The sequence below is a fragment of the Taeniopygia guttata genome, chromosome 4 (assembly GCF_048771995.1).
Source record: "Taeniopygia guttata chromosome 4, bTaeGut7.mat, whole genome shotgun sequence".
Lineage (NCBI taxonomy): Eukaryota > Metazoa > Chordata > Aves > Passeriformes > Estrildidae > Taeniopygia > Taeniopygia guttata.
The window spans coordinates 69,745,555-69,770,298 of NC_133028.1; the positions used below are offsets into that span (position 1 = coordinate 69,745,555).

Here is a 24,744-nt window from a genome sequence, read left to right on the forward strand (position 1 = left end):
TTTTGTGTCCCAGTTTCCACCAGGGTGTATGACCTATAGCTGTCTTTCCTGTTTATAGGGTTCTTAGGGAATGGATTGCATATCACTGAAAAGCCAGTGTAGACTGTAAATAGGGCAGTAATAACTGAAAAACACATTTCCTTCCCTGATGAGTCTGTGAAGTTGGTTAACTTTGGACACTTGGGTTTACTGGTAGCATAAAGCTGCAGGAAATCATGGAATCATAGAACCACAAACTGGTTTGGGTTGAAACGGATGTTAAAGATCACCCAGTTCCAGCTTCCTGCCATGGGCAAGGACACCCTTCATTATCCCAGGTTGCTAAAAGCCCTCTCCAACCTGGCCCTGGACACTTCCAAGCACAGGGCAGCCACAGGTTCTCTGGGCAACCTGTGCCAGGGCCTCACCACCCTCCTAAACATGGAGAAAAATGACAATCCTTTGTTATCTCTTTCATCAGTGATTTCTGCTTCTGTATTTATGCTATTTCTTCCAGGTTATTGATCATTCCACTAAGCACTCCGTAGGCATAGTGAGAAAGCTTGGGGTCTGTGTTGCTATAGGACACGAGAAAGCACAACGCGAGCCACCTGCTATTTTGCAAGGTAAAAGAGGAAGTTTATTTTCTGACTCCAACTTTTGTACTTTTCCAAAGGTGACAGTGGATTGGAGAGTGAATGGGCCACCTCTCCAAAGACATTGGACAAACTACTAGTACATCAAGTTTCTCCACCCCCATGAAGGAATGCAAAACAATATGTTGTTTACAGAAATTGTGTGGGAAAGTTTTCCAACAGAATTTAAACTCAGAAGGCTTTAGAAAAACTTAAGAATCAGGGCGACAGGTCTGGATTCAGTGAATACTTTCAGGAACTGTCTCCTTGTGTGCCAGAGTCCTTAAAAAGTTCTACAGGACAAACAATGTGTTGAAACCTCTGCTGTGGTTTAATTAGGCTCCAAGATCTGCTTTCAGTTTCATTTACAGCTGCTGGAAGCATTGTCATTGTCAAGGTCAGGGAGCAAGGGAGCATGACTTTTGTTTGCAATTAATACAAGGACTGAAAAAAGTTCGTAACTTCTTGAATTTTTAACCTGAACTCAGGACTGCTGCAACTTCCACAAGGCTAACAAGCTGATCATCCAAATAAACTTTAATCCAAACCCCAAGCCTGCCATTCTCATTGGTGAATGCTTTCGTTGTCTTTGATATGTGCAGTTTTGTCATCTTTGCAGCTTCTATATGTGCTGGAATGTTTTTATTTGTATCATTCAGGGAACTGTGAACCCCAGATTGTATCATCTCAACACACATACCAAAGGGACTTGCTCACTGGACCTCCTTGGTGCCTAGCATGGAAGATCCATGTGAAATGGGAGGTAAGATAAACTACAATTAGACCACCATGACTGACTTTAAACAGGAGTAACAGAACTGAAGTTGTTCAGCAGGTATGCAATGACTGCTGTCCAAGGCAAAGGGAGAAAGAAGAAAAAACACAAACGTTTGAACATTCAGAGAAGTGCAGTTGTCCGTGATACACATTTTAAGCCCTGTCTAAACCACTCATTTTTAATCCCAGTAAATTGCACATGGAAAAGAATCGTATGAAACAGATTTTATGTAGCCATATAATTTGCTTTAAATTACATTTTTTAACTATCTTTATTTCTTCAATACAGCGAGTTTCCTGTGAGCATCTCAGGTGGTGTGGCCTTGTGATTAAAGAAAATAAAACAGTCCAGACAGATGGAGAATTTAAGAGAAGAAGCACTAGCCCAGGAGAAGTGCATAGAGTTACAGCAGAAGGTAAATTTACATTACTGTTCACACTCAAACCCCTCCAGTCTGAAAGCCCCTTTGGGATCAACTTCTGCCTCTTTGGTGCAGCAAGTCAGGAGATTTTGCCTTGGCTGTCCTTACCCGTGATCAATTCATTGGAAACACACAGACATATCCCGCTCAAGTGCCTTGTGAATCATTTGTGTTCTCTCAGATACTGACGGTGCATGTTCTATGAGTGGCTCTTACAACATCATGCCAGCTTTGACCACTTCCTCACAGGGGGAACTGTGAAAGGAAAAACAAGTCCAGAAAGCAAAACCTTTCAACAATTGATTCAATTAATAAATCTGCTAGTGCTCCGTTAAAAAACATTTGTTCTATAATATATTTAGTACTTTGGGAGTCTTAGTGAAGAAATGGCTTAAGCACTTGAAATCCTAAAATGCATTAGTACTCTGTGACCCTTACATTTTAACATGCATAAATTATTCCAAAGGTGTGTTTCAGGCTCCTAATTTGCTTGATAAGCTTTCAAAATGATTATCCTTTGTGAGTATAAACCTGAAAAACACCATGGCAAATAGAGGCAAATGGCATCTGGACAAGATTCTGGATTCTTTCTCATTCTCTTCAAGTGTAGACACGGGTAACATAAAACAAAAGCAGTACAAATCATAAGATAAAATGAATTTTTTTTGTGTATTGCATGTATAAGGGATCTGTAACCCAAAACTCTAAATGAGACCTCTCAAGCCAAAGCCGCATCACCTATATTTGAATATTAAAGTTTACTTGTCAAATTTATGTTTTGCTGGTTGTTTTTTTCTCCTTTTTTAATTGCTGACATTTAAGCAAGCATCAGTTGTAGGATGCACAGAAGTCAGCTAGAAGGATCAACATTTCTTACACTTTGTGTTTTGCCTGGGTTCAGCCAATCCATAATGATAATTTCTATAGTAACCACTTTTTTAAGTAAACAATTGATTTGTTCTGAAATTAGTCCTTAAAACGGCTTCTCCTGGAGCAGCTTGGAAGATCTCTATGCAAGTAGCCTTCTGCTGGCATGCAAAACAACAAGGCTCAGGTTGTTTTTTCTCTCCTCATATAGAGTGTGCCTTGAAAATATTTATCCTCTGGGGGTAGTTTTATCTCATGATAAGGAAGGGAGTGGGAATCTCTGTGTAAAACTCTGTAAGACCTTGGACTCAGTGAAGGCAGTATAAGAAATGCCTTTGATATCTCAGAAAGGCACTTCAAGTGAAAAAAGATATTTTTTACAGTTCAAAGAAGAACTAGAAAAACTGTCTACAAGTTTTTGATGGTCTAAAATTCCCTAACCCCCAAGGTCCTTTGGAGCCTCTGTTTTCAAACAGAACCTGCCCTCACACTTGCTCCCTGTGTGCTGTTTCACTTATCAGCTACATATTGTGGGTTCCTGCTCTGCTTTAGGGGCCCTTGGGACAGGGTTTTTTAAAAACAGAGGAGAGCTCAGTGTTTCTGTTATTTCAGTTGCACACAGCAGGTGGAGCTAAAAGCCGGCAACACACCTGCAGCGAAAACTAGTCTGATTTTAATTCTTTCCAATGCTTTGGAAATTAATTTTTACTAAAGCATTTGATTCTTAAATATGTATGTCCCGAATTTTTTTTTTTAGTGGACAAGTAAATATTAAGTGATTATTTTGTGTGTAATTTATTTCCAGCAGGCTAAACAAGCATTTCTATCTGTGTGTGGCATTTACAATGCCATTGACTCTACTGCTAGCTAGTTACAAAGTTAGGAGCTACCCTGAAGAGCTCTGTGTTCCTCAATTAGTGACCTTTTCAATAAAGAGAAAAAGTGCTGGTGGGATTAATTTTCTTTTTGTCACTTATTATCCTCTTACTTTCTTCTTTATGACTCTGAGTTCATTTATACTTTTTAAAATATCTCAAATGTCAAACTTAGAACTGTCCGGTGAGTGAGCCTGTGAATGTCTTGAAAGGTAAATCTGGATCTTTTATTCTCATTCATGAATTTTGATGCACAGCCTCAACTCCGTTTTCTCAAGAGTGCAATTTTCAATTATAGACAATATAATAATTTCCAATACTTAACTTTCCAGAACTCAGTCTTAATACAAATTACCAAGCTTACCTTCAGACATCACTACAGTCTCCATGTACACCAAAGCTCTTAAATGCTGCTTAATTTTTAGTGAGTGTTAAACTTGGATTCAGCAAAGCACTTTACATGTAGCATTTACGTATCCTAATTCCAAATCCTGCGTATCTCTTTGTTAGATAGTGACTGTCACAAGCCAGAAAAGCAGTCCAGATTTTTGGAGTGCTTTATCAACACTACATCATATCTTAAGGAACTTCTCACATTCTGTATTTCTGATGCATTTTTTAAATTTAAAAAGACTCCCGCAAGGACAAGGCAAATATTCTTCAAGAAAAGTGCCTCCATAAGCACTACACAAATAATATGCAATAAGAGCACCAAATAAATCACACATCATTACTAATCAACAAGCTGAGTTTTCTCTCCATTATTAATCCAATCCCAGTGAGGGCTGATCTCTTTTTTTAGACACATCATTGTGGCAATTCTCTACGATTGTCACTTTCTTTGCCCACAGGAACACAAAATTTTTCTCAGTTTTGAGGTCTGGGGCTTCTTTGTGCAAATAGTTTTGCTAACAGTAGATGGCAGATTTCTCCTGCCTGAGAGCTTCATCGGGCTAGTTCTTATGGAATGCTGATACCCGTTTATTCAGGACACACCATAGCATCCCCTCTCAGAGCTCTCTTTTAGGAAAAGGTTAGGCTTGAACATCATTTTTAGAGTCATCTCAATATTACCTGAGCTAGACCTGCTTTTGCAGGTACGTGTCCTACTCATCCACTAACCAATCTAAAAACATTGCTGTGATTTGGTGTGAAATAACTTCCTTAAAATATTGTAGGGAGGGTTGAAAATCTTCATGGAAAGATCCAAGACACGACCTCCCTTTTATCGAGCTCGCTTTCCAGAGAAATCAGGTAACATTTGGCACTGGCTTTGACATTACCGGAATTAGGACAATGCTGAATATATTTCAAAATCCAACACAGAGGACCTGGTAACCTTAGTGAGTTGCCAAAAAGCTCGTTAAGCAATATCAGTGCCCAAGAGACAGGAGTCTCTGCCTAAAGTGCAGTCATATACTAAAAGCAGGAAGGGAAAACCTGATTTTCCTTTCAGAAGGGGAAGCAGATAGGTTGCCTAGCTGATAACAAATAATCAAATGAAATAATCTTCCTTTTCTTTGAACACTAACTAACTAACATAATACACAGAAGTTCCTTGGCAAGCCTAGTTCCAATTTCAATTTCTCCACACAATAATTTTGAATTCCGATGTTATGTTGTTCTGGATTGAATTTTACGACCAGCTGGAGTGTGAAGTTTTCTTCTTGTGGGTGGGCAGGCAAAATAACCTAAGACCATGTCAGTGGAGTTTCTGTTTTGTGATAGTGGGAATGACATGGAACATTCTATAGCCATGAGTCTCTGATGACACACATTCCAAGGTCCTGGGGGAACCGCTGATGTGGTGTCCAAGCCACTCTTCATCATCTTGGAACAGTCACAGCCATCAAGTGAAGTCCCCAGTGACTGGGAAAAGGGAAATTTTTTATAAGAGGGGTAGAAAGCAAGACCCATGGAACTACAGACCGGTGAGCCTTACCTCTGTGCCGGGGAAGACCTTGGAGCAAATCTTAATGGAAGCAATGTTGAGGCACATGCAAGACAGGAGTGATCCAGGACAGCTCCTCTAAGGGCAAATTGTGTCTGACCAAACTGGTCCCTTCATGATCATCAAATCCAACCAATAACCCAGCACTGGCAAGTGCACCAATAAAGCATGTAAATTAACTGAATCCAAAATGTTTCAGTGGAAACATCAGAATACTGATAAACTTTCATAAGATCCATAGTTATATTTCCATATTGGCTCTGACAAACCTGCAGGGAGGGCAGGCTCTGTACTTGAAAGATTTCTGTCAAGTGATACAAGAACATTTGTATTCTGGGATGTCAAAGGATCCATCCCAAAACTCCTCCTTGCTGACAGCAAAGAGGCTGCAGTGCCCAACAGTGCAGCAGGACCTCAGAAGCCATGAGATTTGTGTTCATATCAGACTCTCAGCAATTTAAGGCTTCCTGGGCTCACCAGGAACAGTGTTCTCAGTCTTGACTTAGCATTAGGCTGTCCTCTCTGTCAGCAGGAATTGTGAAAAATTGCCCAGCTTCCAACCTCCCAGTCCAGGGAGCCAGGAATCTGCCTAGATCTGCACTGACTTTAAGGGAAGGCTTCAGCTTCTTTGTGCTGGGAATAGCTCCAGTGCCTTGACACCCACTGTTTTCCAGAATCAAGGAGCAAGCCTAAAGTGAAGGTACCAGAGAAGGGTACTACTACATTAATTGTTATCATTGAATTTCCTGAGTTATTTTTGAGACCTGTGGATAGGCTGTGGATATATGCCTGGCTGGCAATATTGAAGCACTGTCAATATGAGCAAAAAAGGCCTTTGGGCAGAAAGCAAATGTCAAGGACTGTCAGCATGGGGTTAGAGAGCACCACAGAGGAATGGCCTTGGGAACGTAGCCTCTGCCTAATTGATCCAAAAGACAACACCAGAAGCTTAATGTGCAAAGAGTTTGTTAATATTTCTTTGCATGGCTTGAGAAGGATTCTCAGCTTAGTGGTCAAATTTAAAAATACCCCAAACCTAACATCATAGCTATCTGGGCTTTGCACAGCCACAGATCTACCTGATAGATCTCCTTAGTTCCTCTGATGTATGGGCCAATCTTTTGATAACTTATTTAAGAGAACCACATGAACCATATAGCTCTTTGCTAAGCTCAATCGCAGTTTTTGGTCTCTGACACAAGTTTCTGATTCTGGGAACGTACTGAGGAACCTTTCTTCTAAAATCAGGTCTTCCTGAAGGCCCTCAAATTCAGAGAGACTGAATTTCAAACCCCAATTATTCACCTCTTCAAAAATCAGAGTTTATAAGCACTACTCTAAAGAAAAAGAAACAAATAAACCAAGCAACAGTTCCTCAGTTTTGTATTATTTCTAGTCACTTCCTTAACTCTGGGAATCCCAGGTTTCCGATAATCCATGTCATAGTGCAAGAAACCCAGGTAAAGGAGAACAAGGGAAGGAAAACAGCAACCTGAAGAAAGGCCATCTTTTGTTGCTGCTGCTGCAAATCCAGTTCTCTTCTAAGGATTATTACATCCTAGTAATATCACTGGCAATCTGATTCACATTGAAGGAAGTACTGAATCTGGAACTACAAGCCAGAGCTCACCTAATAAATGTGGTCTGGTTGAATGCTGCTTGAAAAACAATTGATTTTGACAACAGAAGAGTACAGGTACTTGGATTTGACTAACTGAACTTTCTTTCACAGGCTATGGCAGAAATCTCGAAATATTTCACCATGCCTTTGGATTTCACTTGTGGGGAAAGGATGCTTCACATTTCATTTGTGGAGCCTCAGAATTCGTAATTGCAGCATAATATGGAGAAGTGGACTATCCTTTTATGTCAGCAAGTAAATGGCAGTGACAAAATTTAAAATGTCTTGTACTGCCTGCTCCAGTAACAAGGACCTAAAAATGGCTCTACAAACTTTTCTTCTCCTGCTGAGGTGCCACCTCAGGCCCTGACACTGAGCTAAAGAAATTCCAAAGACAGTAGGGGATATTCAAGGTGGGAAATGCTATTCTTGCTCCAGGACTTCATTTAAAATTACTATATTTTCCTTTTTCAAAGTTCCGAGAGCTTTATCTTAAGAAATCATTTGCTCAGGAATAAAGGAAAGGCTGAGAAAATAATCACTCCATTTATCTCCTTAACACTTGAGCATTTACAACTTGTCTCAAAGAGATGAATTAGGACCTTCCCTAAGAAAGAAACCAACAAAAAAACCCCCAAGGGCCTAACAGAAAAAAACAGCACAAGAGAACAATTATAGCAGTAACAAAGATTCTGTTTCTATGGAGATGGACATGAAGGAGAAAATATTTACCAGCCTGGAAGTTTTTAGGCCAGGATGGGAAAACCCTAAGTTTACAATAAAACTAAATGAAAAATAAAAAATAAGGCAAGTAAGAGTGTCAGCACTGCCAGGTGATGCAGTGACATTGTGGGGGGCAGCTGCAGAATGGCAAAAAATTTCCACAAGTCATAAAGCCCCTCTAGACATACAGGATTTTTTTCAACTCTTAAAGAAGTGTTTCAAGTTGAGAGCAAACCCAGTGGCTCCCAGAATCACTAGCTCATTTTACACATGCTTGTTTCTGATTTTAGCAAATACACCTGCTTACAGTTACAAAAAAAGTCTGTAGCCATATTTTTTTCAAAAACTGAAGGTTATGGATCAACAGCCTAAAGAAATTCAAAGCAAAAAGATGCTCCAAACATTTCCTGACGTTCCTCAAAAGTTTTCATTATTTCTTTTATTGCTAAAGCTGAAGCACATCAAACTTAGGGAAGAAATTTTAACAATCTCTTGCCAAACAGAAGTTTTCAGCTTTGGCCCTTGACTGTACCATATTAAATGGCTCTTCTCTCCTGACAAAGGCCATCAGGTAGTATAGCAGAGCAGCACAGAAATTGGAAACTGAGTGCCAAAAAGTTTCTAGGGCACAAGTGAATGCACTGGATTCCAAAGGTCTCTGACACTTATGTAAGAGGAAGAAAAAAAAGATCTCCACCAACAGTTCTATCATAAGCCAACACCAAACACAGCACCACAACAATTTCAGTTCCATAGACAATTATCAAAGGCAATTATCAATAATTATCTTATAATTATAAGAAACAATGAAGAAAAAATATTCCTGAGAAGGACTTCTTGAATAGAGCAATGCTGCACCTCGAGTATTTCTTTCCCACATCTATTTTGTATTTAGATACAACAGTTAGATAGGCCCATACCAAGATATAACACTGATTTTTGTTGAGGGACCTCAGAAATGGACAATAGATGAAGCCAATACTCAGTTATCTTGTGGATTACCTACTTGAACTGGCAGAGCAAAATGTCATGGGGACATAGAAAGCAGAGACAAGTTCTGAGAAGTCTCAGAATTGATAACCTCATAAGCACTGAAGGCTGTATATTTGGATATATTCAGGCAATCGAATGTTTAATAAGCAAAGCAAAACTGTTCTTGTTCCTGCTGCCAAAGGCATGATTTTGGCAAATGGTCATTAATAAGGAAAACAGCTACATCACTACACTGTGGACTTGTGAGACAAAGGGGTAGGGATGCTAGAATGGCCCAGGGATCAAGTGCACAGGATCAGCAAGAATAGCCATTCTTGTCGATTCAAAAATCCTTATTTGAATGATCAGGAACTCAATAGCACTAGCACAGCTGAGAATCAGAACTCACTGATGATATGCCCATGAGATACACCTGACATGGAATGCTATTAGCTACACCTAAGCAGGTCTCTGCCTGCTCTGCCACAGTGATCGAACCCCTTCTGTCTTTATGTTTGTTATGTATTGATGAGTCCATCTCTGTTCAAACAAAAGACATATATCTGAGATGTCTGACTCGTTCTGCACAGGAGCCAGACATCAGTGATAAGAATGGCAAACATCCTGAACCAGAGCAGCAAAACAAAGCAATGTCTGATACCTGTGTCCATATGTCCAGAGCTAGACATTTATTTAGAAATATACTAATCATTACAGTCATTGAAAAAATAGCTACTCACTGCAGATACTGGCACAGGGATGTCTTGTCTCTAGGCTTGGTGTGTGTCTCAGGGTCCAATCCCACAAACAGAACTACAGGTCTTGGAAAAAAAAGCAAGAAACAGCAGTAAATAAAATGGAGGGCCACAAAAGTAAAGGGTTTCTTGATGTCCTTTGGGCTGTGAGAGATCATTTCAAGAAGTACTTACTTCCCAAAAGGGCTCTGACAGCTGTTCTTACGATCACATTTGTTTCTCAAGAGCCTTATTCCATATTAGTACATCTCAGTCCACTTTGTTTCTACTCTTCCACTTTGCACAGGTTGGTATGATGAAATATTTTAAAACTATGCATCTTTTTTATTTCCAGGTCAATTACTCTTGGAATTATTGTCCTTTGGTTCCCCACACCTGGAATAAAACTAGTTATCATATGTAACTTTAGATATAAATGAGTGTGAAAATGGACTATCGTAAAATGCAATTGATAAATTCCTTTTTCTAATACCAGAACAACTTTGTTGGAGTGAACTCAAAGCAGTAGAAAGTACCAAGAAACAAGAAACTCAGTATACTATTTAATATTGTTAAACAAATATAAGCATTGGAGTTCAGCTCTCAGCAGTTATGGGAACCACTGGCATGAAGCACAGGACAGACAACAGAAGATATCTAGAAATAAACATGGACCCTGTATTCCAAACTTACATATTAACTCCAGGGGACCAGGAGTGTTCTTGCTAACACTGCACAATGCTGCAAGGGAAAATTCCAGAGAGCTTTCAGGATGCAACACTGCAATTGTGGTGCTGAATTTCAGCTTTGCTCTCCCAGCCATTAGCTGTAGTTTTCTGGAGACTTCTCTGGTACAGCCTGACAGCATCTCAAGAGCTGTACTAAGACATCATTCATCAATATCACAGTTTTTTACTGCCTTATAGATATCCACAAAATACCTAAATGTGCGTTTTTGTCCACTGAAAGCTCTCTTAAGATTTGAAAGGAGATGGCTCTTCTCTCACAGAGGGATATGGTCAGTAAAATAATTACATGCTGAATTAACAAGCTCTTTCCCTATCTGTTGTTAGGCTAAAGCAGCCCAGAGCTGAAAGGCCCAGATTGTTCATCAGTTCCCAGAATTCTCCAGAAATGTGGGATTTTGCTACAACCACCTGAAAACAATCCTAATGTCTAACATTATGACATTTCTAACGCTGCTCTTCTGCCAACCTGGCTTTCCTGCACCATCCTTCATGTAAGAGTTATCCAAATAACCTTTTAACTCCCAAAATAGAGTCTTGTTAATTTAAATCACTAACAGAATGCTGCCTTTCACCCACGAAAATATCAGGAGCAGACTCAGGAAAATGCAGAATTTTTTTGGAACAGCAGCAGACTGTAGAAATTTCATTGTATCAAACTATTCTGTCAACTCATCTCAGTTTTATGTAGTTATTCCTGGAGACAAGAACAGCCTTTCTGGAACACAAGATGTATTGCCTAGGCATTTTCCTGAATGGAAACTGCCTGCAAATATTTTGAGCTTAGACATGTCATTTGCTTTATTTCAAGTGTATTTAAAAGCTCACACTCAGAAACAAAAGGAAGGATTATGCGTGTACTTACTTAGTCAAATTTCCAGAAAACCATTCATGGAATTGTTCTTACTATCCCCCTTAGGATTAATACAGAGTTATGGCAGAACTGCCCACCTGAGGAAGAAAAACAGAGTAAACAAAGGGAACCTTAAAGACTAAGGAAGGATTTGGAGACTACATGCTTGGCTCTACCACGTGGGTACTCACAAAGCAGAGTTGCAAGGCAGCACACAACCTCCAGTTGGGTGGGTTGATATCCCCACACTGGGGACATAAATTAATTAAAATAAATCATAGTCTGGGAAGCTACATCACTTTGCACTCAGCAAAGATACAACCTTGTACTTGTTTAGGAATTTTTGAAGCATCTCACTGGGTGTCCTAGAGAAGTAATTTTGATTTATTCCATTTCCTGGGGCTCTGTGCAAACTGCACATTTTTCCTGTGTCTAATCTTCTAAATTACTGGCTAATCAATGGGAAATTTTCCAGAGATGAGAGCAATGTTTAATTAAGAGATTTTTCTTGGGAGGATGTCAGTACAAATGAGAAATTGCTAAAATTCTGGAAATTAGAGCTCTTGCATATATTTACCCATGTGTTTGGCTGGTTTCCGGATATCAGTGAACAGCAGTACCCACAGAAAACCAGAGCAGGACCTAACAAATTCAGGTGCTCAAATCAGCCATAGCTGTCTAGATTAGCCAGCTCATCTCAATAAAGTGATTTAAAATTAAAATTCTCTAATTTCAAGTGGACTGAGTCCTCTCTGGGTGCACTGTTGCTATACAATAACAACATGCTTTACTTTTGAACAAATAGTAGCAAAAAAAAAAGTCTATAGGATTAGCCCTGATGACCTTTTTGTCTGATGCCTTGAACTCCTTGTTTGTCATTTGATAAGGAAATTTACGCAAGACTTTATCTTTTTTGGGTGCTGAGAGGTTCAACCTCTTCAGGACGAACAGGCCCATAGTGACAACACAGAATAAATAACTAATATCAAATTAATTTTTTGTCAAGGTGAAGTTTCGTAATCTTCTTCAGGCCAAATGGCACGCCACAAATGCCAGCTCAAGGGTTAATATTTTACAAGCACAGGTAGTGAAGGGTATATAAGCAAATGTTCTTCCCTCAATCTTCCTAGCATTTTTGAGCAGCTTTGCTCACATCATAATCCGAAACCATGAAGTGGCTAGGATTCATTTCGTTAATTCTTCTCCTGAGCTCTGCCAGATCCAGGAATCTGCAAAGAACTGCACGAGATGCAGGTAAGAAAGAACTAATTAGTTCTCTTGGAAGTCTTTGTTCTATTAATTTAATGTCTTGAATACGGTTTCACAAACGATTTGTGGGATCCTGATCTATACTGAATAGAAAAATATGATTGACTAGAAAAGAAAGAGACAGTGGGGAGATGAGTAGGACACTTAGGACAATTGAACTGGGCAAGTTAAGTGTGGTGCCATCCCTCAGCAACATCTGTGTGGTGCATGAACAATGTCAATGAGTCAGGATCTGTTCCTTTCAAGCATGGAAAAAGGAGCTGCACTGTGCTTTTGGAAGTTTTGTCTTTTGACAAGTTAGTAACTTAGCATTCAGAAGAAGAAGGTTTGCTCTAATCAAACTGCAGCTGCACTGCTTTATTTGCAGCATCTGGGGGTGGTGGTTACCCAAAGGACACCTCTGCTAACCCTAAATATTAAGTCCCAACAGTCATTTTGAATATCTGAATTAAGCAGCTGCTTACAGAGGTAAATATTCTATTAGGACCATAAAATTCACAGGCTTGGGTTCCCTCAGAAAGAGAAGCAAACCTAAGAGTTAGGTACCTGTAGACAAATGAACAAGAAAAAGTTCTATTTCTTAAGTTTTTAAATACAAAAGTCGGGTGAATGCTGAACACTTGTGAAAATCTTGCCCATGGTGCCCAGAATATATTTCTCAGGGTCCAGCACAGCCAGTGTGACAGTGAGCATCACTGCTCCCTTTGTTTTTCTTCCTAGACCACAAGAGTCCGATTGCCCACCGCTTCAATGACCTGAAGGAAGAGACATTTAAGGCAGTGTAAGTGAACGTTCAGCTTCCACCTTCCGATTGGGTTTTTTTGTCTCTCTTGATATTGTACCAAAAAGGGAAAGTAAGACACACTGTATGAGCTCGCAGTGAGTGTGTATGTCTCACTAAAACACTGACTTAGCCTTTTACTGCTACTGCAAAACCTAGAAATATTTTAAGACCTGCAAACGTCACAAGGACTTTCTTGCTCTCTGGGAAACGAGCTCCTTGCGAACTTTGTGAAAAAGCTTCTGTTCCTTCTCTGAAAATAAAATAGGCATGAGGGATACAGGTTTGATATGCCTAGAATGAAGAGAAATTATACTGCATTGGCAATATTGCCAGAAAAAAACACAAACCACTAACCTCGAAAAACAAGGCTGTGACAGGCTTTCTGAGACAATTTAGTGATCTTCATTTGATACTGGTTTTGGAAAAGACAGAGGGCCCTGACAGACACCTAAGTGCTGACAGAAGGCAGTCTGAAGATCATAATTCGTAACAGTGGCCAAATCCAGCTTAGGTCATGGCATTTATGAGTTTGCTGGTGTAAGTGACAGAAAACTCCAGTCACAGTCTCTTTTGGTTTGTTCATAATTTAATATTCAAGACTTCTTTAATTGGGAAGGTAAAAAGGTTATTGGGAAGGTTAAAAAACATGTTCAGAAAGAAGGAGAGAGCAAGACAGATGTGGGATCTGGCACTATGCTCTGCAAGGTATTCTGGTTAACCCTTGTGCAAATCATTTGAACAAACCATTTCAATTCAGAGGCACCTTGAAAATATTGCCTGATGTTTCTCAGTCTCATATTCCAAACTGTGCCTTGTGTTTCAGGGCCATGATCACATTTGCCCAGTACCTCCAGAGATGCTCCTACGATGGACTGTCTAAGCTGGTGAAGGATGTGGTTGATTTGGCACATAAGTGTGTGGCCAAGGAGGACGCTCCCGACTGCTCAAAACCACTGGTAGGCAGCGAACCCTTCACTACTGTATTTCTCCTCTCTCTGTGGAGCTGCCACGATCACCCTCCTTGAGGACTTACCTGAACCTTTCCGGTGTGGCTGTTGTCACAGCCAGTGCTCAGATCTTAGTGCTTAAACAAAGAATTTGGTTTTGTCAGGTTTTAAACCTCTGCCTTTAAGAAGTGCCTAATGATCCATGGATCCCTATGTTGGATACCAAATACCACACTTTGGCACATTCAGCTAAGCATTGCCTGAAAATTAATGGTAGCACTGAGTACAAAACCCCAGCTGTGAAGTACTGGCCTAATTCTAGGTATTAAAGTGACCCGAGTGTGATTTTCACACTGGGATGACTTGAAAAGGTGTGTGTGCTAATTTAAGGCATTTAGTTTATGAGGGTTTTAAAAAATTCCTCTAAAATGAGGTAACGAACGAAGTTTGCAGGTATTTAGGATTGCTGGACATCTAACACTTTGAGCTAGACATAAGTTCTCCCTCAAGGTTTTCATCAAATCCCGCTTCAATTCATCTGAAAATTCAGTTTAGTCAGATTATAAGTAAACGGAGATCACTGTCTTGCACAGAGTATTTTAAATTATAATTAACTTTTTTCAGTAAAGCACTGAAACCGTTTTGATATTGGACTACATAAAATAAAATTTTATTAAATTAATGAAAAACAGTAGACTAATTTGATTTATGGTCTAAATCTTCTTCAGTAACAATGTATTTATTATTCAGCCTGGCTTTTCTTTTGCAGATAAACAGACAACACATTGCACGGTCTATGTATAAGCACTAGTTCTGACCCTCACATCTCCCTTTACAGCCCGCCGTTTTCCTGGATGAAATCTGCAAAGTGGAAAAGCTCCGCGACTCATACGGTGACATGGCTGACTGCTGTGGTAAAGCTGATCCCGAAAGAAACCAGTGCTTCCTGTCTTTCAAAGTTCAGCAACCAGACTTCGTTGCACCCTACCAGAGACCAGCTGCTGATGTGATCTGCAAAGACTACAAGGACAATCGGGTGCAGCTCCTGGGAAAGTAAGGAAAATGGCCACTGGTACAGGTTTTTGCATTCCCAACAGGGGTTAAGGATCACATTTTATACAACTTGGATGACCTTTCTTCCCCAAACCTGCTGAAAAATTACAGTGTTTCCAATATTGATTTAATAACTTATTTGCTCCAGCTTCCCACTACTCTTAGTGTAATTGGCAAAAAGGAGGAAAGATAAGAGCGAAAAGAATAAAAATTGGCAATAAAATGTTGGTGAAAGGGCCATAGATGAATTTTTCACACTAAAATCCAGAACTTTCAAATATTTGACAACACAGTTTTAAAAAGCAGATGGCCATCAAACCAGATGGCTGACAACATCAGGAGTTCACCCTTCCCTGACAGTTACCGAGTCCTGCCTTGGGAAGGGTGGGATTTAGCAGAGCATTTCCAAACAGCAAGCATTATGTCTCAAAAGCAGATTACTAAACTAGATTTCTAAAGTAAATTTCTAAACTAGAAAAAAAGTTAGAGAAGTTGCAAGAGGTTTAAGGCCATGTGCTGTTGTCACTGGAACATGGAACTAATGCTTCCCTTTTCCTTCTAGTTTCGTCTATACTGTTGCAAGAAGAAACCCCTTCCTGCACGCCCCAGCAGTCCTGGGTCTGGCTGCTGAGTATGAAAAGGCACTTAAAACCTGTTGCACAGAGAGTGATGTTGGTGCTTGCTTGGATGAAAAGGTACAGCAGCTTTGTCTCTGTGGATAAACACTAAGCAACTGAGTGAGAAACAGGCAGAATTTTCCTGTTCATGCAAAGCTTTGCATGAAGAACTTGGAGAGACAGGTCAGGATTAATCCTATCCATTGGATGTAATCAGTTTAATGTGACAATGTGTGTCCTGTTACCACAGGCAGCTGTCATCAAGGAAAGAGCCAAGAAGATTAATGTGCACCAGCAGCATGGATGTAGAGTCCTCCACAAGTATGGCGAGAGGACTTTCCAAGCAAGGTAAGTTCCCATCACTTTTTTTGATAAAATGTAGGCTTGTCAGCCTGTGAGAGAGACCTAGCTCAGCTGTGAAAGTTGCAGAGCAATTAAACCATCTCTGGAACCAGTCCAGAAGATGGAGAATTAAATGTTGGAATGTCCCTCAGAACCAGAGATCACAGTGTACTTAACCCACACTTTTGCCAAAGCTGTACCCCATTCCAGTGCCTACAGGTTTCAGTGATGGACACATCACTTCTCAGCAGAGTAAGGTGCTAGTTTGAACCTTTAGCCAACCAAAAAGATTTGGCAGAATCCCAGTTGTTAAAACATTTGCTTGTAAGATAAAGAAAAACTTTTACAATTTAATAACTGGATCAGCTGTTAGGGCACAGAGAGGTGCTTTGATTCTGTGGCCAGTCTGATACACTAACATTTACTGGGATTATCTTATAGACATAGTCAGCTTTCACTTAAAGGTATAATCAGGACTACATCTATCTGTGCCAAGCAATTTGGAGCACTGACCAGTTATTCAACAGTGATGGGGAATACTACGTGTGATTCTTACAGTTCAGGCAGAACAGAAGAACCACAGACTTGCTCCTTGCTGGCTTTACTCGTGCAGATGTTGATGCCCTTTTTTTCTTTAGCCACCAGAAATTGGATGAGAAGAATGAGTATTTTCTTGAAACAATCCTAACCTACCTTATCATGTGTTAGTGACTTGCAAGGTTTCTGTTCCCTACAGTGCTTTAGAACAAGTGTCTTTTTCTCCTTTTCTGTGCAGTAAACTTGTTCGTATGAGCCAGAAGTACCCCAAGGCTCCATTTGCAGAACTTGTTAAGATGGTCCAAAAAGTGAAGGATGTCCACAAAGAGTGCTGTGACGGGGACATGGTGGAATGCGTAGATGACTGGGTGAGCTCACTGCTTTAAAACAATGTTGACACATTTGAAAAATGTTCAGAAATATAGTAATTTGTGCAGCTATACATTCACAGTCCAGGGAACTTAAACTTGTACTCAGCACTGCTGAAAGGTTCCTCAAGCACTGAAAAGCTCAGGACCAGCACAGTTGACTCACATTGGAAGCAGTTTTTGGCCCAGCTCTGGATCTAGCCCTGCCTAATCATAGGGACAAGAAGCCCTATGACTTAAACTTTATCCAGTGTGTTTGGCCAAAATCAGAATATTTAACAGGGAGGTTGTTTGATGGTATGTATTCACTTCAACTCAATCATAAATATAGGGGAAAAAAATGCAGAGACAAAAAGGCTGCAATTTTTTCTCCAGTCCTGTCAAGTGTACTGCCACTAATCCAGCCTTCCTGTAGTGCCAATGAATGCCAGAGAACAGAGTAACAAACCTCTGCAATAGTGAGATTATTTCATTATTGCCTGGCTGACTCAAACTTGGACACTTGTTGACCCAGCTCTTTCCAGTGCTCTGGGGTTATATCATATGTTGTCCCTCTATCAGAGCTGGGCATCTTGTCAGGACTTACAAGATCCATCAGGCATCCTCGTGACAGAGCACTCAGTGATGTGCCCTGGCTTTCCAGAGTTTGGGTTCTCAGAGTGTCCAGGATCAGGGAGGGAACCACTCACCCTGCACATGCCCCAGTTATTTCTCTTTGTGTGAAGACCGCATTTTTTTACCAAAGTGCTAAGTAAATAGGTGACCTGAGTGAAAAGAGTCTGAAGCAGAGAGAACAGATTAATTAATCTGTCTTTAAATTATTTCATAGCTTGTCTGACACTATGTATTAATTTTACAGTCAGAGCTGGTGGCCTCTCTGTGCGCTAAACAAGAAGTTTTCTCAAGTAAACTCAAGCCCTGCTGCGAGCTGCCAGCTGTGGAACAGACCAAGTGCATCATGGAGGCAGAGTTTGATGACAAACCTGACAATCTTCCTTCGCTGGTTGAAAAATACGTTAAAGATAAGGAAGTGTGTAAAAGCTATGAGCCAGACCATGATGCATTCCTGTCAGAGTAAGTAGTGCCAACAGCATTCCAAGCTCTTTGTCCACCTGAGGAAATGTCCTTGTTATTACTGCACTGTGCTGATGAAAGAAGTACATTATTCAGGAACTCTGTCTGCTCCTGTGCCTTTCAGGTTTGTTTATGAATATTCACGAAGACACCCCGAGTACTCCACACAGCTGGTCATGAGGGTTACTAAGGGATATGAAGCACTCCTGGATAAGTGCTGCAAGACAGACAAACCTGCTGAGTGCTACGGAAACGCTGTAGGTGCAAAGCTTTGTTTGCAGATGACTAGAATGCTTGGTTAATACCTGTCATGAAAGAATTGTGTTGAGAAGCTCCTATGGAAGAGCAGGCAGAAAGCTTTTGGAGAGGCTAATTCCAGGGGAGGTTAATGTCCTGGTGGGAGATGAAGCAGTCCATGGCCCATGGCAAGGATACAGGCTTATCTCGGATCACAGAGTAATTTAATTTGTCACATCACATTATTTCAGAGTAGTCTCACCCAACTGTCTGATGCCCCTGTATCTCAATTGTGATTCTGCTTGTCCCGAGGCCGACAATTCGCAGCTCAGTTATTCTCTGAGCTCCACTCATACACTGAGTATGGCTGCTCATGGATCGTGCTGGGAGTGTGCATGACCAGCACAGAGACACCTCAGCTTAGGTCTGATCCACAACTCAGTCACACAAAAGACACAGCATAAGCTGAGTTCCTGAAAGCTTTGGCCATGAGATGTTGATGTTGATAACAATTTGAAATATTTACTTGATTTAAGCAAATAAATATAAACCCCCACTGCTTAGAAAGTAAGTCCAACAGGTTATTAATTTAAATTAAATTTGTAAAATGTGGCTGCCTTTTTCAAGGTAATTTCTGTTAGAACTTAAGACCCACTAGGGAATCAAATCCTGCCTACACCCTCCTGGCTATACAGAAGTGATCAACCTTGCAATATGAGTATTCTGTAGTTAAGGTTTCTGAAGTGGTCAGAAGTCACATTTGTATGACTGCTACCAGCAAGTCCTGCTCTAATATTTCAAATAAATCTGTACTTGTTTTCAGCAAGAGGAACTGAACAAGCACATCAAGGAAACCGAGGATGTTGTGAAGACCAACTGTGAGCTGTTCAAGACCCACGGCGAGGCAGACTTCCTTAAAGAGTGAGTGATCCCTGATAAATATTCTGGAGTGTAATGAATTATACTGGCTGCTTTGGGCAGATTGACTTGGTCTTCACTTCCATTTTCCCTTCAGTGGGCTACATGTGCTTGTCTTGGAAGAATGCTCTACTAACAGTCATTTTCATTTGACTTTGTCAGACTTCTGGTCCGCTACACTAAGAAAATGCCTCAGGTATCAACTGACACCTTGCTTGAAATTGGGAAGAAAATGACAGCTGTTGGCAAGAAATGCTGCAACCTTCCTGAGAACAAACGCATGTCCTGTTCTGAGTACTATGTGAGTACATGGAGTTATCCTTTTCCCTTGTCTTGGGATATTTTTCCTGTTCGCAAAAATACTGAATTATGGTGAGATAGCAAACGCACTGATTTTTCATAAAACACCACACTAAGCATCCACCTAACAGAATTCCAAGTATGTTCATTTTCTAATGGATGTGAGAGTCTAAATAGCTATCTGATAGTATCTTGTGAGAATTTTAGTTAAACTGGACTTCCCCTCAGGAAGCAGAAGTGAGTTCATAGAATTGGGTATCATAGAACCATAGAATGGCCTGGGTTGGAGGGAACCTTAAAGATCATCCAGTTCCAAAATCCTGCCATGAGCAGGGACACCTTCCACTGGACCAGGCTGCCCAGAGCTCCACAACTGAGACTGTGGCAGGTTGCATTTGGCAAAGCAAAATAGCGTCCTAAAACCCTCAAACCTACTGATTGTAGCCCAATGCCCATACTGTTTGCAGATGAAGAAACACCTTAGTCTAGGAATACCAATATATTTTAAATTTTAAACATGCACCATATCCCAGCAGGTTTACATTCAAAAGCTTCCACTTCCAGCTATGCTATTGTGATACAAGCATCACCTAGTTGCTGTGTTTTTTGGAAGATGTAACTAACCTTTGCCCTTTCCTTTTCAGCTGACCGTCATCATTGAAGACATGTGCAAGAAACAGGAGAGCACCCCTGTCAATGACCAGGTTTCACAGTGCTGCAATGACCTCTACTCTGACAAGAGACCATGCTTCACTGCCATGGGCACAGATACCAAATACGTGCCTCCAGCATTTGACCCCACGCTGTTCGATTTTGATGAGAAAATGTGCAAGGCTCCTCCGGCTGAGCGCGAAGCAGGGGAGCTGAAGTAAGCTCCAAGAAATACCTTGTAGGGAAGCTTTTGAAGTGTAGCACTTTGGGGAGTGCAGAAGGAAGCTACTACAGCCTCTTTTGTAACCTGACTGGGGCTCCCCTAGTGACAGAGAAAACCAGATGGAACTATGTGTGTGCACTGACCTGGTCAGCATACAACATTCAAGTAGTTTGGAAGAGGCAAAAGAGAATTTTTTCTTCACTTAAAATCACTCTCTTTCATCTAGGCCCACTGCCAGTGCAAATCTTGAGATGTACTTAATTAAGACGACATACAGAACATCTCTCTAAGTTTTTATCCAGCTGTAACTGAGTTAACACAAAAGAAACAGATGGTTCTGTTAGACTGGGAGTTTGGAGTCACCAACAGGCACAGGTTCATCTAGGCATGACAAAAAATCCCTCAAATGAGCTGTGCCTGGGGGGAATGGTGTCTTGTAAAGCAGGACTCTGACTACAGCAGGCAAGATTAATTGTGTCTCGTGGCTCTGTTTTCAGATTGCTCGTCAACCTCGTCAAGCGCAAGCCCCAGATGACAGAAGAACAACTAAAGAAAATTACTGAGGGTTTCACTGCCATGATGGAAAAGTGCTGCAAGAAGCCAGATGTTGAGGGGTGTCTTGGGGAAGAGGTACTTTCTATCTCCTTTTAAAAACAAACAAACACAAATTATACACACACACACACAAAAAAAAAGCCAAAACAAAAAAAAAAAAAACCCCAAACCACATATACAGAAACCTGGAAACTGAGCACTAGAAAGTTTTTCAGCAAAGTGCTGTGGTCACCTGTCCATGTGCCCTTACAATAAGTGGCCAGAGCTTACTGTGTATCTTGGCTGCACAGATTATAGTCACTGAGCAATTTCACATGGAGAAGTTGTCTAGAGGCAATTTCATCAAACCACCTGCTCAAAGCACATCTCCATCCTAGATTAGATGAAGTTCTCTCAGGCCTTGTCAGAAGAGCCAAGCACCTACAAGCCACAGTTGACAAATATCCATGTGTAGAATTGAACTTTAGCATACATAAACTTCCTTTTGTGCTACAGATCCTTACAAAACTCTGGGATTACCAGCAAAAAGTGCATCTGGATCAATTCTCAGAACTGCCCAGCAAATACAGATATACTGGGAGTTTGGCTGATCATGTCACAGAAAAGGTTTATCTGGAGCCACATGGCATTGCCTGGAAGTACAAATGACAATTTGCAGTAGCAACCTCATCATATGTAGGGCACAGAACTATTACTAGTATCTTAAACTGCCTAATAATTGAATTATTTTTCTATTTATATCCAAAGTGTTACATAGTTAAATACATTGGGAAGACTTAGGAAAGAATGATTTTGTCTCTAATCAGTTCCAAAAGTTTCTTTCCTCCTTTGGCAAAGTTGGACGACACACAACATCAAGGGGCTCACGGGTTCTAGGGTCAGGAAGTACCATCAGAATTATCCTTTGAACTGTAATTGAGGTACTAGTTTAAGTTTCTAACAGCTCCTTCTCAAGCACACCTACTTTTCTCTTTGGTTTCTCTCTGACAACTGTTTGTGTTCCTTTTTGTAGGGTGCTGCCCTAATAGTCCAGAGCAGAGCCACATTAGGAATGGGTGTTTAACCTGAGGTAGGTATAAGCAGTAATGCACAAATACCTTTGTCTGTCAGTCTGTCTGCCCCTTCCTGCCCACCCTTCCATTCACTTAACTTCTTTACCCCCAAAAAGCATTCAGCTTCCCTTTAACCACCACCTGTGCTTTCCCTAATTGCTTTACCATCCCACTGCACAGGGCTGAAATAACTGAAGTACCACCAGTATGCTGCCATGTTACAAAATACTCCCTTTTGTCTCTCCAATCCAGGTTGCCAGTGAGAAAAACATGAAGAAACTTGCTGTGTAACTTCTGCCACCCCTTACCCTTCTTCATTTGGTACTGAATGAATATTTCATCAACCCTCTGTGTTTTGTCACACCATGTGCTTTTCAAGTCTTTCATTTAAAAAAAACAAAAAAAAAGTAAATAAAGGCTTTATAAAACCGCACCTTGTCTCTGTCTGTTGGTGACCGCCATAAGACAAAGCTCAGCAGTGCTGCCTACACCAAATGGCCATTCTAAATAGAATATGTGGGCAAAGAGTCTGTATTTGTTCGTTCGTACACAAATTTGTATATGTTAGTTTTTTTCCTGTTTATTCTCTTGGAAATGTTTTATGAAAGAATATGAGAACTTGGAAAGACTTTAATACCCTGATTCAATTGCATGTTGATTTTAGACTTCAGCCATTATACTTACATATTAAGAGAAGTTTAAAAAGTACTGTTTGATCTAAAGATGATTAGCAAAGAGCTCTTGTAAAAAACAAAAAAAGGTAATATTTACACCAGTCACAAATCAAGCATCTCTTCAACTGCTAAGAGCTGCAAATGGCCATGCTTTGAGACAGTTCTTATATCTTAACTCGATTTTAAAAAAGTGTTTTAAATTTTCTCCTGAAAAGCTCACCACCTAAATCATGCCCTTCACTACAGAAAACTCCTCGGAGAGACATTTCCTTGTCCTATGCCAACAAAACCTTTCGCTACGGCACATTTCAATTCACCGGCCCGGGGAGGCTCCAGCCCCGACCCCGACCAAGCTCCCAGTCCCGGCCCCGCTCACCTGCTCCGCGCCGCCGTTCTCTGACGAGAGACTGACGAAGAACCAAACATCCTGCGACTGCTGCTTTTGTGGTCCCAGCCCCGACAGCGAACCGGCACAGCCCGGCCCGACACCCATGGCAGCCCCGCTCCCGGCGCGCCCCGCCCCGTCCCTCCAAACACCTGTGCGGGATTCCCGCCTTCCCGCTGGAGGCTCCGTGCGAGAATCCGAGGCCGGTGCTGCCCCGGGAGAGGCGGGGATGGCGCTCCCGCCGCTCTCCGTCCCGGCGCCCCGAAGGCGGAGGCTGCCTGTGAGCGGCCCGGTGTGTAACGGGAGGCGGCAGCCGCTTTCCCGAGCAGTGGCTGGGCCAGGCCCTCTTGCTGCGTGCGGCCGAACTCGGCTCAGTTCGGCTAACTCGGAGCCGCTCGCTGCCTTCGGCCATTCTCCACTCGGTTCGGCTCAACTCGGTGCCACCCCAGCGGCGCTCCCCGGTCCCGGCGCTGCCGGATCGCTCCGCCGCTCGCTGCTCCGCTCACACGCCGGGCACGGCCCCACCGCGGCTCCGCGCTGCCCGCGGCACCTGCGCCTGTGCCGGGCAGAGCGAAACAGCCCCTCCCTGCCCCGGCCCCGTGTCCCCGCAGGGCCCTGCCGCTCCCGGAATGGACCCGTGTCACCCCACAGCCCGGCAAAGTCCAAGTGCTCCTTCTTGGAGCAGCTCTTGCTGCCCCTGCGAAGCTCCAGGAAAGGCTTTGGCAGAGCTGCAGTGCTCTGCACTTGCCCTGGCAGGCTCGTGTTTCTTCTCTTTGCTGAGGGGACCTGAGCCAGTGAGGGGACTTGGTCCTGATCATGCAAACAATGACTCACGCTATCCTAGACAGCCAACTCCTCATGTGTGCTCCAGCCAGAGCACACCCACTCCATACCGGCTTTTGGCAGGGCACAGTGGCCCGGTCACACAACAGCCAAATTTGTGTCCTTGCTGCCTTAGGACACAGGCGGTGAGCACACATTGCCCAGAGCAGCACTTGCGTAGCTGCACTTTGGGACTTGCTGGCTGTGAGGGCTACAGGGCAATATGGGCTTCTGTGGGCAGGGAACTCCAGGTCCTCGGTGCCCCGTTGTACCAGTTCTGGTTTAGCCACGGGATGTCACCTCTCGGGACACTCAGGGACTCCAGAGTTAGGGACAGGCATAAAATAAAGCCTGCACTGCAACAAGGCAGCCAAGAGGAACAGTGTCAGCATCTGCAAGAGCTGCTCTAAGCTTTAATTCCTACACACAGACACTGCACTTCCCACTGTTCCCACCCTTCCGAGGGAACAGCAAGTGCTGCAGCACCATTACCAAGATGTCTCCTTTTAGGTACCGGAGCACGGGCACTGCCAGGGGAATGGGCGAGGCCTCTGCAGCACCACGCAGGTGGCTGCTTTGTGACATCCTTCAGCTGTCCTGGCATTTTCCCTTACCTCCACTACAGGCAATCATGTCAGCTCTGATGCTGACAGAAGGTGCTCTTGAACAATCTGAAGTATGCAAGACTTTGTGGCACAAGTAAAACCAGGTCCTGGCTGACTGTGGAGTTTCAGACACCATTATCTCCTGCCCTTCCCTGTTGCCCTGTTCTTTTAAACGT

The 24,744-nt window shown here is 42.0% G+C and overlaps 1 protein-coding gene and 1 long non-coding RNA gene across 5 annotated transcripts; one reads left to right on the forward strand and one right to left on the reverse strand.

Moving 5' to 3' along the window:
• Positions 1-1,928: 1,928 nt before the first annotated feature.
• On the reverse strand, positions 1,929-23,251 carry LOC115495119 (uncharacterized). Of its 4 annotated transcripts, none has more exons than XR_012055831.1 (4): positions 23,133-23,251; positions 11,168-11,253; positions 9,563-9,643; positions 1,929-2,068 (listed from the first exon to the last, which is right to left on the reverse strand). It is a non-coding gene; the product is annotated as an uncharacterized lncRNA (long non-coding RNA). The 4 variants fall into 4 exon arrangements; XR_004367833.3 differs by lacking the exon at positions 23,133-23,251 and adding an exon at positions 12,971-13,106; XR_012055832.1 differs by lacking the exon at positions 23,133-23,251 and adding an exon at positions 11,347-11,463.
• ALB (albumin) lies at positions 12,268-22,515 on the forward strand. Its single transcript, XM_030272230.4, has 15 exons — positions 12,268-12,409; positions 13,145-13,205; positions 14,032-14,164; positions 14,994-15,208; positions 15,771-15,903; positions 16,076-16,173; positions 16,943-17,072; positions 17,932-18,146; positions 18,271-18,403; positions 19,207-19,304; positions 19,464-19,602; positions 20,246-20,469; positions 20,973-21,105; positions 22,043-22,099; positions 22,335-22,515. The coding sequence occupies exons 1-14, from the start codon at positions 12,325-12,327 to the stop codon at positions 22,091-22,093; spliced, it is 1,848 nt and encodes a 615-aa protein (XP_030128090.4). The 5' UTR covers positions 12,268-12,324; the 3' UTR covers positions 22,094-22,099; positions 22,335-22,515.
• Positions 23,252-24,744: the final 1,493 nt, after the last annotated feature.

What these genes read in the sequence shown, in the direction of transcription:
- ALB (XM_030272230.4), top strand. Translation starts at nt 12,325, where the DNA reads ATGAAGTGGCTAGGATTCATTTCGTTAATTCTTCTCCTGAGCTCTGCC. An exon ending in GAAGAGACATTTAAGGCAGT is followed by an intron (nt 13,206 to 14,031) that starts GTAAGTGAACGT and finishes CTTGTGTTTCAG; the next exon opens with GGCCATGATCACATTTGCCC. An exon ending in CATGATGCATTCCTGTCAGA is followed by an intron (nt 18,147 to 18,270) that starts GTAAGTAGTGCC and finishes TGTGCCTTTCAG; the next exon opens with GTTTGTTTATGAATATTCAC.